We start from the raw sequence: 13,918 nt of genomic DNA on the forward strand, positions 1-13,918 counted from the left end.
GGTTTTAAAAGTAACATCTTCAATTTCTGTGTGGTGGAGTTTGAGGTATCTCCTCCGGTTTGTGGTTTTCTTCCTAGGGATTTTGTAGCCACAGGCCTTCTCTCCTGATAATAAGGTGCTAAGCTGTTGTCATGTTCTTCTCCCGTCACCATATGTTGTTCGTGCTGCTACAGTTGTAGTGTTACAGTACATACAGTAGCAAGATCCAGGCTAGCACAGTGAGCAGTGAGTTCATGGTGTTTTGCAGATGGTTCAGGCATGCAGGAAGAGAACTGTGCAGTACAGCCAATCAAAGGAGGACATTTAGATAACATTATTGTTTGAGTTTCAACAGTTTTTCAGAGCCATGTAATGCAACCTGAAATGAAGAAACATTTCACAAATTTCACACAGGAGTTGTGAGCCAGGTCCACCTTTGAAGAAAGACGAGGAAACCTGGTACCTTCCTTTCTTTGGCGTTAACCACCCTCAGAAGCCAGGCGACAAAAGGGTGTTATTCGACTCCATGGTCGGATTCCAGGGGGTGTCTTTGAATGACTTGCTGCTCACGAGTCCAAACATGAATAACAACTGGATCAGGGTGCTTGTCCACTTCAGAGATGAGTCATGGCAGTGACCTATGGGCATACAACAAGTTTTATTGTTTCCTCGTGTGTAAAGACCACAACAAGTTCCTTCGCACTCTCCAGTACAGGATGTGAGTGCACCAAAACTGAAGCCATTGCTCTTCTTAAAGAGACTCAAGCTGCTTTCTGCCTCCAATTTGAGACTAGGATCTTGCAGGTTGGTTTAAAGATGTGGCACTTACCAGAAAAACCTGTGAATGGGACCTACCACTTCCAGAGATCAAGCTCAGGGAATGGCAGGAGTGGAAGGACTCTATGAAACATCAGCATCCCAAGACTGTACACCTCTTTGTCCCTTGCAGAAGCTCAACATAAAGAGGTCTGTATCTTCTGTGATGCTTCAAAACAAGCACTAGCTGCTATGGCTTATCTGAAGGCTGCCAACAGTGAAGGCAAGATGAAGGTAGCATTTGTGTTTTTGTGGGCCAAGCTTGCACCAATGCCCAAGTTAACCATCCCTGGGCTTGAGCTATGCACTTAAGTCCTAGCGGTAGAAGTTGCAGGAATGATCAGAGATGAAGTGGAGGTCCAGTTCAGCACCAGGCATTCCTTCTCTGACAGCAGGGTCATTCATAGCTACATATACAATGAGTTCAGTAGTTAATGTGTGTATGTGAACAATCATGTCCAATTAATCAGGCAAGCATTGCAACCGGGGCAATGGAGCTATACCCTCTGATCAAAACTCATCAGATCATGGATCCAGCTGACAAATTGTCATCCAGCACTAGGTTGAGGGGTCAGACTTCTTGTTGAAATCTACAGAAACCACCCTACAGTACATTTTCCATTTTAGTTCGTTAATCCTGAGGTGGATGTGGAAGTCTGCTCTTTGCTGACTTCAGCTTCTCAAGCTTCACTTCACCCCTACTTTAACACCAATAACCTTCCAGGCTTCTCAAGCTGGCCATAACTTACCTGAGAAATTGCAAAACTGGTGCACACCACTTGCACTTTCACATCATAGGGAGAGAGTGGGACTTGTGATGAAGTTCCCATCTCAGGATTTGATAAAGTTTAGAAGATGAACATAAAGGCTGTTCAACAGCAAGCCTTTACAGAAGAGCTGAGACGAATCAAAGGGGAAAGATCTTTTTTTTGTCACCAATCTGTTGATACGCCATCAATATGAAAAGGTTCAACACCAGAGGCATCACTTCACAGAGAGTGAGAGAGAGAGAGAGAGGCAGGCTTCTGGATCCTTGGTGTAAAATGATGAATAAGCAATCTTATTCTTCCATGTGTTACATTCATAACATTATTATTATAAAAACATGTATGCAATAATTATATATGAAACCTATTAGAAATTGGAACCATTTCATATATTGATATATGTCTAGCCCATACAAATATGTATGTTTGTGTGTATGCTTATAGTCTAGACCTACGTTACAGAAATATTTATCCATCCAAAGCCTGTCAATATATGTTGTATACAGTAGGGTCCAAAAATGAGATCACTTCCCCAGAATGGGAAGATAAACATTCTTAAAATTAGTAAGTAATTAATAAGAAAAACATGTATAAACATAGAATTTTTATATGTATTTTGTCTTAATAAACTTGCATGTAAAAATAAAATATTATATATGAATATTATATATATTATAATATAAATATTATTAACATATATGGTCACAACATGTTATACCAGATAGAAATTCAGCATATAGATGTTTTTAAATATTTACATACACACAATTTAATATGGGTATTTCATATATTTTATAAACTTATATCTTCATATATCCAGAGGATGTATATTTGTGATAATAATATATCACCTTATACTTGACATATATGACAACATCACTCTTGATAGGGACACATATGCCATATATTACATACAGAGCTGCTTGGGTGGCTGTGGACACTCAGTTGTGTTTATTAACAATGGACTTAGTAAAAAGGAGGGGCAACATCATTTTGTGTCTCTGCATATGTGTCGTAATTGCTGTACAATGTTAGGTCTAATGCTATTCAGACTACAGTCTTGTATTGTAACCATCTGAAGCACAGTTGTCATCACAGAAGGCCACAGAAGGTTCTGTTTGGAATAATCAGAGCTTAAATAAGTTTTTAATGTCACAGGTCCCTTGTTTATAAACACAAATCCAGATAAGATAAAATTGCAAGTAATTAATACAAGGCAAGATACATGTATCTGAGCCCTGCACAGTCAGCAGCAGGTCCAGTCCAGAACAAGTGAGACTAGATTTTAATTCTCAATATAAGATTATCTCAGCCACAGCAACAGAGTTTTTCACAGTCATGCAGGGAGATGAGCTGCAGTAGACATGTCAGCTTTATGAATTAAAGCATTAAATCACCAAGTGGAGGTGTTTATAAAATATAATTTCACTTTTCCATTGTAACTATTAAAGTGTGAATGTGTAACTGGCTGTGTTTCACTATGTGCTTCTACAGTTCTCCGGTAGATCTTCCCATTTTGGGAGGTTTTGGCTGCTTAATGGACACCCCACCCCCCACCCCTGAGTCTAATGCTTTGTCTGCTCAGTTTCTGTATTGTTGAATTTATTTGGTTGGTTTTTAAAGGTTGGTAATTTGGTGTTTTCCATATTCACAGTTAGTGCAGGTCGTTCGACCTCTGTGTCCTGCAGAGTCACCCAGGGGCTGTGGACGTTGCACATGTTGTGCAGATGTATTTTTATGTTAATATATGATGTTAATATATGAGGTTTGAAGTAACTGGTTCGTTTGTTTCCTATTTTAATTCCCTGTTTTGATGAAAAATCCCCTCAAGCCAAATACAGTCAAAGGCCTTTTTGAAATATACAAGGTCACTTTAGGTCACTTCAGCCACATCACTGTTCCTGTAAAATGCAAATGTTTTTTACATGAAACAACAACATGTGTTAATGATGTGAGCTAAGCTAAGCTAACTAGCCGCTGGCTGAAGCTTCAGACATATATGACAGTAATATTGATCCTCTTATCAAACTCTCCGGAACTGATGTGATGCAGTGAGGTCACATCAGCCGAGACAACTCACTCAGTATTTTACTACAAAATCACCTTATCTCATCTCAACACGGAGTGCTGTCAGCTTCCTCTGTCTCACACATGAGAAAACATTAACCACATCATCATCTGCTGCTGGTGACGTCTGCTGCTGAGTGAGACTCCTGCTTACCTGAATATTTTACACTTAAGATAAATACAAGCGCAACAGAAAAGACATTTAACAGCGAAGAGCTGCACAGCATCACGTCACCAGGTTGAATTTAATCAGGAAATGAGTACAACAAATTCAGGTGGCACATCCCTCACATCTTCGGGCTCGGGTCAACAGAGCTCTACTGGAGGCTGAACAGGATCTCAGGACACAGGAAGTTCACAGAGGCAGCGCCCTGTACCTCCGTCCTGATGGTAACAACTTGTAATAACTATAGATCAGCCAGACACACAGAGAGGAACGCAGAGGTGACAGGCACAGGAAAAACTTTATCGATTTTTTGGATGGGGGGTGTTCTGTCATAGGTGATGTAGTTTTTAAGAAAAAACCCATATCAAGTTCAGATACATTCACTTTGACCTCTAAATAAAATGGTTTAGATGATCTGGATAAACAGCAGATTTGTTTCCAAGCTGCCCTGCCAGAGGAAACAACAAAAGTTACTCAGCTGTGATTATAAGAATTATTGTTTAAGGTGGACGTGATCTCCTTTCCTTACAATGATTATCACTCTCCGCACCATCTGTTCCTCCCCATGTGTCTGTAACCGGAAGGTTACCGAAGGCCACTGTCAGTACACCACCGGGTCTGGTGGAGGCAGAGCCTGAGGCTGCACAAGTATAACTGCATTACAGGTGGACGTGTGGCTGAGATCAGTGACGTGACGCCATCAGAGCAAAACCAGCTTCACTAAAACCGTGGTGGGAAAGAGATGATGGTTTGTAGTTTCTGTGGACAGATGTTTTAACCTGTGGAGAATTTCACAGGTCACAACTGTGTCACATTAATTAATGAGACAGAATCATTCAAAACTAAATGAAGGGCACATACTGCAAGTAAAACTGCATCATTATCCAGTTTAGTATAAGAATTCAGGCTTGGAGACGCTGTATCAGAGCTGCTGTACATTCATATGACCACAGCTGTTTTCATACAGCTAAACTGTTACTGGATCAGGTTCCTATCAACATAATGAAGAAATGTTGTTCAATGACGTGTGAGAAGTCGAAAATAAGCTGATACTGAACTTAGCAATAAAATATTCACAGACTACCTGTTTGTTTTCCACCAAAATATCTGATCTCCCAGAACAGTCTCCACCTGTAGAGACTCCAGCTTCATTAAACTGGTCTCTGGTTGTGTTCAGACTCTCACAGAACCTGGTTCAGGTCAGAGAAAGATCCTGGTCTGGTTTAATACAGAAACAGGCCACAGCCTGTTTATTTACATTTAATCTGAACCACCATCTCTCACTGACCTGAACCAAAGAGCTGCTGTTGTCTAAACCGCAGACGGGACTGTGGCTGTGAACCTGGTCTCTGGATGTGAACCTGGTCTCTGGATGTGAACCTGGACTCTGGATGTGAACCTGGACTCTGGTGTGAACCTGGTCTCTAGTTGGTATGTGACTGACCATAGTTTATTGCAGCTCCTATCCACAGCCACCTGCATCGGCTCCTATAGAAGCAGTGAGGTGTTATAATGTACAGAAATAGACAGGAAGGAGGCGAAGAACATGTATCATCCACAGGTTCATTAGCTTTTAAATCAGGGTGGATCATCATGATCACACTTACCTCGTAGCCATGGTTACACCTGTGTGAGAGTTAAGGGTGTTAATTAATGACAGCAGCTATTTTCAGAGATTGTTCTGCACTGATGGTTTTATAACTGTGAGCGCCGTGTCAAGCTCATCTGGAATTAACCGCTGTGGAATTCCAGATGTGGTCTCAGTTCTGGATCTCTGCCTCTGGATTCCCATCCTGATGAGGCAAAGGAACAGATGAGGGATAGATTTATTCAATGGTTCTGAACATTTTGCTCATTTGTAATAATGTGTATGTGTGAGATAATATATTGTCAGTGACACTGGACTTCACTCTTCTCTCTCTCTCAGTCATTTTCTCAGCTCCTCGTGCTTTGCCTGTAGAAATCCCCTCATCAGTTTGCTGCAGATTTTTGTACCATTAACCACACAATATTACAACATGTAACAGCCACAGGAGGGAAAATGAAGCACCTCTCTCATGATTGGTCCATTTCTGATGTTAATCCTCCTGAGACATGCACTCCCATCCTGAGTCTGTATGAAGTCTTTGTGTTTGGAGAGAACTCCCCTTGGGCTCCTGCATAGTTGTAAGGCAATGACTTGCTCTTACTGTATGACCACAAATGTCTTAAGGCTCAGACTGAGAGAGGGCAAACACAGAAACATGCTAGCGATGACAATACTGTTAATACAGACAGGAACATCCTCAGTCAGCTCAGCCAGCAGTCATTCAGTCAGTCCGGTATCTGTGTGTGTGTGTGTGTGTGTGAAGGTTCGGCTCCATCCAGCTGAGACAGATTAATTTAAACATTTCTCACTCTCTTCTCTTTATCCTGTTCACCTCTCTGACAGACGGATCCAACAACCTTGTTTTTGGAGTAATGGCATTACAAATTTGCACAACAGCCCCCTATTTGCATATGCTCTAGCTTTTCAAGTTTCTGGCCAACACAGGGCACTTGAAATACACTGTGGGCACTCAGTAAGTGCACCATGTGCTGCTCCATTCCTGAGTTAATTTGTAACTAGCATCAGTGCCCTAGCAAAAAGGAAAATCCAGAAGTTTTAAAATGTTGCTGGCTGCAAGCGCTGCCCCATGGAATGGCTTGCAGAGCATACACAGGGCCAGTAGTGTGTGTAGAGCCCAGTGTAATTAAAGGGTGCTATAGTGCTGGCAGGACTGAGGTGAAGTTTGTCCCACTGACTCGAGGGATATTTCAGGAGGTGTGTTTAAGTGACAGAGTTGTGAGGAATGTTCCAGCAAGACTCTGAATCTTCCTTATTAACAGGGACGCTGGGGTTACAGTGTTTTCAGTTGCAGCTCTTGTTTGTGGAGCTGCCTGTTTGTTGGTTTTTTATTTTCAATCACTCCAAAGGAAATTTTCATATTATCCCAGGGAAAGAAAATTTTAAAAGAAAATTATTATATAAAGCAAACACCCTGCTTACTACAGGACTTTCAATTAATGTATAGTTTATAACAAATAGAGAACAGCTCCAGTGCAGTAAACACTGCAGGATTTGCATCACTCTAAACACAGTAAGCTGTGTGTCACTATACTGTTCACTCTCCCTGAGACCTGTCTGGAAGCACATGGATAAATAAAGGGAGAGTATGGAGGGTAACAGCTTCTCCTGGTCTGTCATTGAATCTTTTTTCAGGACTTGTGTCTGTAAACCTGTGAATGTGAGGAGCAGGACACACTGAAGTTGATTCAGTGAATTTCACTGCTTGTCTAGTCTTTTTGTTTGACCCGTCTTTCAGACTGATTACATCAAAGTGAAATGGGAATTATACACATTGACCCTCTACAAAGATCAGTTTAACTACACTGTGGAAAGTGAGCAGTTTTTGTTTGTCTGTCATGGATGTTTTTTTTTGTTGTTTTTTTTTCCAATTTTATGTTTATGGTAAATTTGTCCCCAGAATAATTAGCTGTCATCAACTAATCATGGTAATGTTGTCAATCACCAATGTTAAATTTTTACAGATTATGACATTGAATATGCCAGTGAGACAGAATAAATACAGATTTATAATTAGGCCTGGGCGTTTAATATCTCCATGCAGTCCAGCCCAAATATTGTGATGTACGATATAATTATAATGTACACCTATGTTATTGTAATTTTTCTTTAAGGTGTTTATATATAATTTTATTATTGTATTTTATGTTACAGGTGTTTTTATCATACATAATTATGTTATTTATATTTAATAAGCGGTTCTGCCACTAAAGCAAATCAAAGTTTTATTTGTCACTTGCCAAGGCACAGTGTCAGATGAGGGTTGGACTTGGCAGCAGGACAGACTGTACAAAACTGAAAAAATATATATATACGAAAAAAATATTGGAATGTCCAACGTTATCAAATATTGGCCCGAGCCTATGTGTCATTCTTGCAAAAATGTATTCACAAAAGCAGTATGCTGTATGGCTGTGATTCCCTCAGATGATGAACAGCACCAGACTGTTGCCACAGAAACCTCCATGCTTATGTGGACACCAAACTTGTTGGATATAATTAATAATGATTGGTAAATCATGTCCCTCCTCTAATAACTGCACCAGACCCATCCTCTCCATCCAAGTTTCTCCTGTAGCCTCTGTCTGAACACACAGATGAAGCTGGAGCAGATTGTAGCCAAGTGTTGCCTGGAGTCCTGGATCTGTATTTACGATATAAGCAGACATGTTTGTGATGACCAGCATCATGTGATGTTGCAACACTGTTGGTCCCTGTGGAGTTTCAAATCAAAAACTTGGAGCAAATACTGATGATAATTTAATTTACGGTTTGTCATTTAAAGTTTTTTCCTTGATTTTATTTATGGTTCCTCAGAGGTATTTAACTGCCCATGGTTATTATATAAATCATCATTTTAAGCACAAAAAACATGCCCAGGAACATGAATTCAACTCCACTCAGGTGGTAATTGCAGTATTTTTGAGCTGCTGCATGTGCATTATTGTCCTGAAAAAAAAAAAACATGTTACCAAAACTTTCCACTTGATTCCAAAGCTATTGGTGCCTCATGGCTGGTCGAGCTCTGGGTCTAATGCTGAGGTGACCCCAGCTCTTTATCACAGGCCTCTCTCTCTCTCAGTAGTGCAGATTTCTTTAGATTTTATGCATTTTAAATCTTAATTAATCTTAATCCATATGAGCAAATCCTTTATTCCCTCATTTTAGTATGATGTGTTAAAGTTGTAGAAATATGGACTGTGACATGTTGAATTTGATGGTCATAGCACTAACACAAAAAATTGTATTAAAAAAAAGAAAGAGTCAACTGAACCCAGGAAAAGAAAAATACAAAGTTTGTCATAAAATCAAAAGACAAATTACATTAAACCTCATTTACACGTAAGAATCCTCTGCACTCAGGAGCTGATCACAGCTGATTCAGCTACTTTTAATGGTGCCAGTTTTAACACACACAGTATTACTTTCATGTATCCATTTATTTTGTGGCAAATTACTGATACTTTAATGTGTATTAAGTGAAAACCAAATCAAACATTAAAAAAAATATTTTGGGTTATTTTAGGTAATTGACAACCTTTATTGTGTTTTTTTCATGTTCTGCTAATTATGTCTTCATGATAAAACCTGTTTCATGTGGAATTAATAACATCAGGAGATTACAACACAGCAGTAGCTCATCAGTGGTTCTCTTGCATATCATTATTTAACATTTATTTGAAGGTCTTTTCTCCATGGTCAACATTATTCTGTGGTTTTCATGCACACTGCTGACTGCGCTGACTGTCACTGTGTCTGTCTTTGTCGTTTTCCTGCAGTGGTGATCATGTGCATGGAAGCAGACAAGATACGAGAGATCATGCTGGCTGCTCACAGACAACGGCTGACAGACGGCAGTTACATGTTCTTTAATGTTGAACTCTTCAACGCCTCCTCTTATGGTAAAGTTAATGTCACATTAATTTTGAAGTAACCAGGACAACAGGTTTTCTGCAGTTTTAATCGAAGAATAAGCCTCATATTTATCTGACTGAGTGAAGAATATACTCTCTGATATTGGGTAAAAATGTTCCTGTAGTCATGTTATGTGGTTTAAAGTTAAACAATCTTTCTGACAGGACTCAGCTGAGACCAAACCAGAGCTAAAAGTAGAATCAGGACATAGATTCATCAGGTGAAAACAAACAAGAATCCAAATAATTTTCCAGATGTGGAGCCAAGCAACTGTTTGCTAACATAACATGCTACATGCAACATGCTACACCTTTTTTGTTTTTAACATTTCTTTATTGAATTTTAAACTGATGTTTGAACACAAGAACCACACAGATACAGAACAAGAAGGCACATAAAGAAAAAAATCAACACATATTGAAAAAAAACAAACAATGATTTACAATAAATAACAATCACAAACAATAATATAATAATCAATAATAAATACAATAAATGTTCCAAATGTCCCAGTGCCTGTCAAGTTTGTTCTTTGTGATGTAACTTATCTTTTCCAAGGCAAAGTAAAACATGCTACACACTTACTGAATTGACCCCCTTAGCCACACTTTTGGCCCACTGACATAAATGGTTCACTACTTGATGTAACATGACACAGAATGTAATTAGTGTGATGCAGAATTGTAGGGAATGTGATTCCAGGGTAAACAGTGCAGGGCTTTGTCTTCAGTTGCATCTGGGTTCACAAAGTGTTTTCTTTTCTCTTTTTCTCCTGTTTTGCTGAAGTGCTGTTTCTGTCCTGGCCTCTGTTCTGTGAGGACAGCACCACAGCCACTTATGGCGGTCATTCTTTACTGTAGATGCTCCCAGTTTAGTATCAGTAAGTGTTAATGTTTGTTTGATTTTCACACCTTGTTCTGCCACTCTTCTGTGAACTTCCAGGCAACGGCTCCTGGAGGAGAGGAGATAAATATGACAGTGACGCAAGGCAGGCCTACGCCTCCCTGAACACGGTGACGCTGCTCCGGACAGTCAAACCCGAGTTTGAGAACTTCTCCATTGAAATGAAAAAGTCCATGGAAGAAGCTGGACTCCATGACTGCAGAGACTGTGGAAGTGTACGTGTGTGTGTGTGTGTGTGTGTCTGTCTCACACTGAAACAAACTGTTTCCTCACATCTTACTGAATTTCTGTAAAATATCATTTTACATTAAAATTGACCTACATATATATTGATCCAACATCCTTTATAGGCTGCACTGTAGACATGAGAGAACATGTAATACACATTTATTATCTTTTTTCAACTGTATTTGGCTATAAATTTATATTTCTGTAAAAAGTAAATGCAGTCACTGCAGAACATACAAGAGAAGAAATAAAGCAGCATTTCTTCTCTATCATGGCATCATCTCATCAAACAAACAATAATTACAAAATGTAATTTTCTTATATAAGAAGGGTTTTATGTTTGTGAGTGCGTGGTGCAGCACTTTGACAGGACAGTTTTTCTCTAGATTCCTCCCACAGTCCAAACACATGCAGGTGCAAGTTATTGGTTGTTTGTCTCTGTATGTCAGCCCTGTGTGTACCCCTCCTCTGACCAGTGTCAGCGGGGATTAGCCTCAGCCCCGTGTGACCCTGAAGAATGAGCGGTGCGGCTAATGAATGAGTCAAGGGTTCATGCATTCAAATCCAAAATGTAACAGCACCTCATCCACAGACTCCACAGCTGCAGGTAGACCTCCCCCTCCTCAGAGATTGAACCCCCAGAAACATGGGGCAATAAGAGCTGTGATTGGTCAGAATGAACTGCTTGTGTTTGCGCACATCATTTGTCCAGAGCTGGTGGAAGTTGATGGTAGTTCCATCCTTTTGCAGGTATTTGGATCATTTGAAAATGTGACAGCGTTTCATTCGATAAGTGACTTTTTTGACCTGATGAAGGTGCAGGATGAAAGGTCAGTGGATAACCAGAGTCAGAGGACCTATTCCCCTGGGGACCATGAACATCTGTATGAACATTTATGAAGTTGTTGAGATATTTTAGTCTGAACCAAAGTGGTCGACAGTGGTGTCCACCAGTGTTACATGACGATGGTGCATCTTAATGATAATGTCTCTGTGTCCATGTCCATTAGTGAGAGGAGACCTCTGCCCGTCGGCCCCTGGGAGGGAGGAGCTCGTGTGGCGTTCACTGGAGCATCTTGGTGATTTTGCTAAAGATGCTCCTGAGGTGTTCTCCATGATGCTCTGTGGCTGCAGCAGCACCTCCACCTGTTAGTGTCAGGTGCTCTCAGCGCACTGCTGCACCGTCACATGACAGATTAGCACACTCCTCTGACCACCCCTGAATGTGGAGACTTCCTGTTAGCCCAGGTCAGGTGGACTACCACCTCACCTGGATGCAGTGTGCTGACCTTTCCACCTCCTCAGGTGTGATTGTCACTGTGGTTGATGTTCGGGGGGGTTACGGTCATGGAGACGCCATGGGAGGGTGAGAAGAAGGAAGGGGTCGGCGGAAATAGGTTCACCTGAGGATACATGTCTGCAGGTCTTCACAGAGGAGGCAACACACTCACCTTTTAAATCTCAACAATGAACTGTGCAGGTTTTTCATGCTCAGCATAAACAGGATATCTAGGAAAAAATGCAGTTTCCTGCTTTAGAGCAAGGATTCCCTGAAATCACTGTTCCTCTCAACAGCTGAGCCGTTTCCTCAGTAACTGCATCAGTGCCTCCGTATTACAGCTGTCCTTCCTCTGTGATCTCTTTAGCGTTGTGTTGACAGTATTTCCTTTATTGTGGCAGTTGAGTCACCTTGGTCGCCTTAAAACAAGGACTTTACAACTCATTTCTGGATGTATTTTAAATGTGACAAACCTCTGACCTTCTCTGTTATCACTTATTTTAAAAATCACCACAACTGAGGTCATAGCACAGCTGCTGTCATCAACCTGTGTTTTGTTTATTTCATCTCATGATGTCATAATCGTTAATACTTTTTTACAACCATCCATTCATCCATTCATCTATCCATTCATCCATATGCACTTATCCTTGACAGTTACATGGTGGCAGGAGGCAGCTGTCATTGGGCGAGAGGCAGGGTACACCCTGAGCAGGCTGCCAATCACTCACAGGCCTCCTTTTCTCCTCATTAACTAAAAACAGGAGAAACTACTTCTGCTGTGTCAGAAACAAATGAAATGCATCAATAATAAATCAATTGCCAATAAACACAGTTATTGATCAACATTTGCAAGTGAACGTTTCAGAGGTGGCCTACGATTGTGGCCTATTTTAAATTACTGTATTTAAGTTATCACTTCTCCAAATCAACCACTGCAGTGTCAGCCACAGCACAATAACTCTCTTTATGACGACGTGCTCTATTTCAGGTCAACATGTTCGTTGAGGGTTTCCATGACGCCATGATGCTGTACGCCATTGCCTTACATGAAGCCATGAAAAGTGGATACAGTAAGAAGAATGGAACAGAGATCACCTCACGCATGTGGAACAGAACTTTTGAAGGTAAAACACACTGATCACACTGAATCAGTGATGACTCCCACGCCACTATGATCAATGTTCCACAAACAAGAAACGGCACAGGTGAAAAGTCAGACCAGAGATTTCTTTGTTTGCTGCTAGCACAACAAGGTCAGACACACTTGTAATTCATTATCCATGTTGCTTTTACCACTGGTAGTCGAAGATGATGTTTATTGTTTATTTTCATCCATCCATGATAGGAGCGAGGGAAGAATACATTTTGACTGATAAGACCCAATCAGTGAAACAAATTTCACCCCGTTAAAAACATGCAGCCAGTGTTTAGAAGACAAACTGCTGCAAATTAATAAAACACCAGGAAATACAGACACAGGTTACTGTACAACAATAACCATTATTGTCTTTGTAAAGGCTGAATTCATGGCTGAACAGTTGCATTAGGTTTTACAGGTGTACTTGGTAAAGTAGCCGCTACATGTTTATATATGAAACTAATGAAAGCAAACCTCCATTTTAAACAGTGTATAAGACACTCGGCTTTCACTTATGAAACAAAAAATCAATGTAATAAAAAAAAAAAATTAATTAAATTTAAAATTTAAATAAAATTGGTAACTACCATATTTTATGGCAAACACTACAAAACGCTCAATTAACTTACAATTACAAATATTTGAGGGGCTCTTAGTTTGAAATAAGGCACAGGTAACATAAAGCACAGTTAATATAATGCAAAGGTAACATACAGCACAGGTAACATATGGCACAGGTAACATAATACAAGTAGCATATGGTACAGGTAATAAGGCACAGATAACATAATGCACAGGTAACATAATGCTCATGTAACACACTGAAAAAAATGATACTTTGGACCAACTTGAAAAAAATTATTGTTCTTTGTTACACTTAAAGTTATTAGTTTTTCTCAAATTACATTTACGATTTGGTTGAAATCTTAAATTTTGATTCAACATAAATCAAAAAATTAAGTCAAATGTTTACATTCACAAAAAGTAAAAACATAATTTACTATGAAGTGAACAAGCCTTTTTTTTGCTTTGTTACAACTTAGTTTTTTTA

General features: G+C 39.9%; 1 protein-coding gene across 1 annotated transcript in view; it reads left to right on the forward strand.

Annotated features, from left to right (window-relative positions):
* Nucleotides 1–13,918, forward strand: part of npr3 (natriuretic peptide receptor 3) — a 33,110-nt gene that overhangs the window by 6,546 nt on the left and 12,646 nt on the right. The window contains exons 2-4 of the mRNA XM_071481769.1: nt 9,181–9,303; nt 10,259–10,434; nt 12,718–12,853. Of these exons, the coding sequence (XP_071337870.1) occupies nt 9,181–9,303; nt 10,259–10,434; nt 12,718–12,853 (435 nt within the window). The remainder of the gene's footprint in view (nt 1–9,180; nt 9,304–10,258; nt 10,435–12,717; nt 12,854–13,918) is intronic.

Source organism: Trachinotus anak, unplaced genomic scaffold, assembly GCF_046630095.1.
Source record: "Trachinotus anak isolate AG129_WGS33_773 ecotype Australia unplaced genomic scaffold, CSIRO_AGI_Tana_v1 ptg000008l, whole genome shotgun sequence".
Taxonomy (NCBI): Eukaryota; Metazoa; Chordata; class Actinopteri; order Carangiformes; family Carangidae; genus Trachinotus; species Trachinotus anak.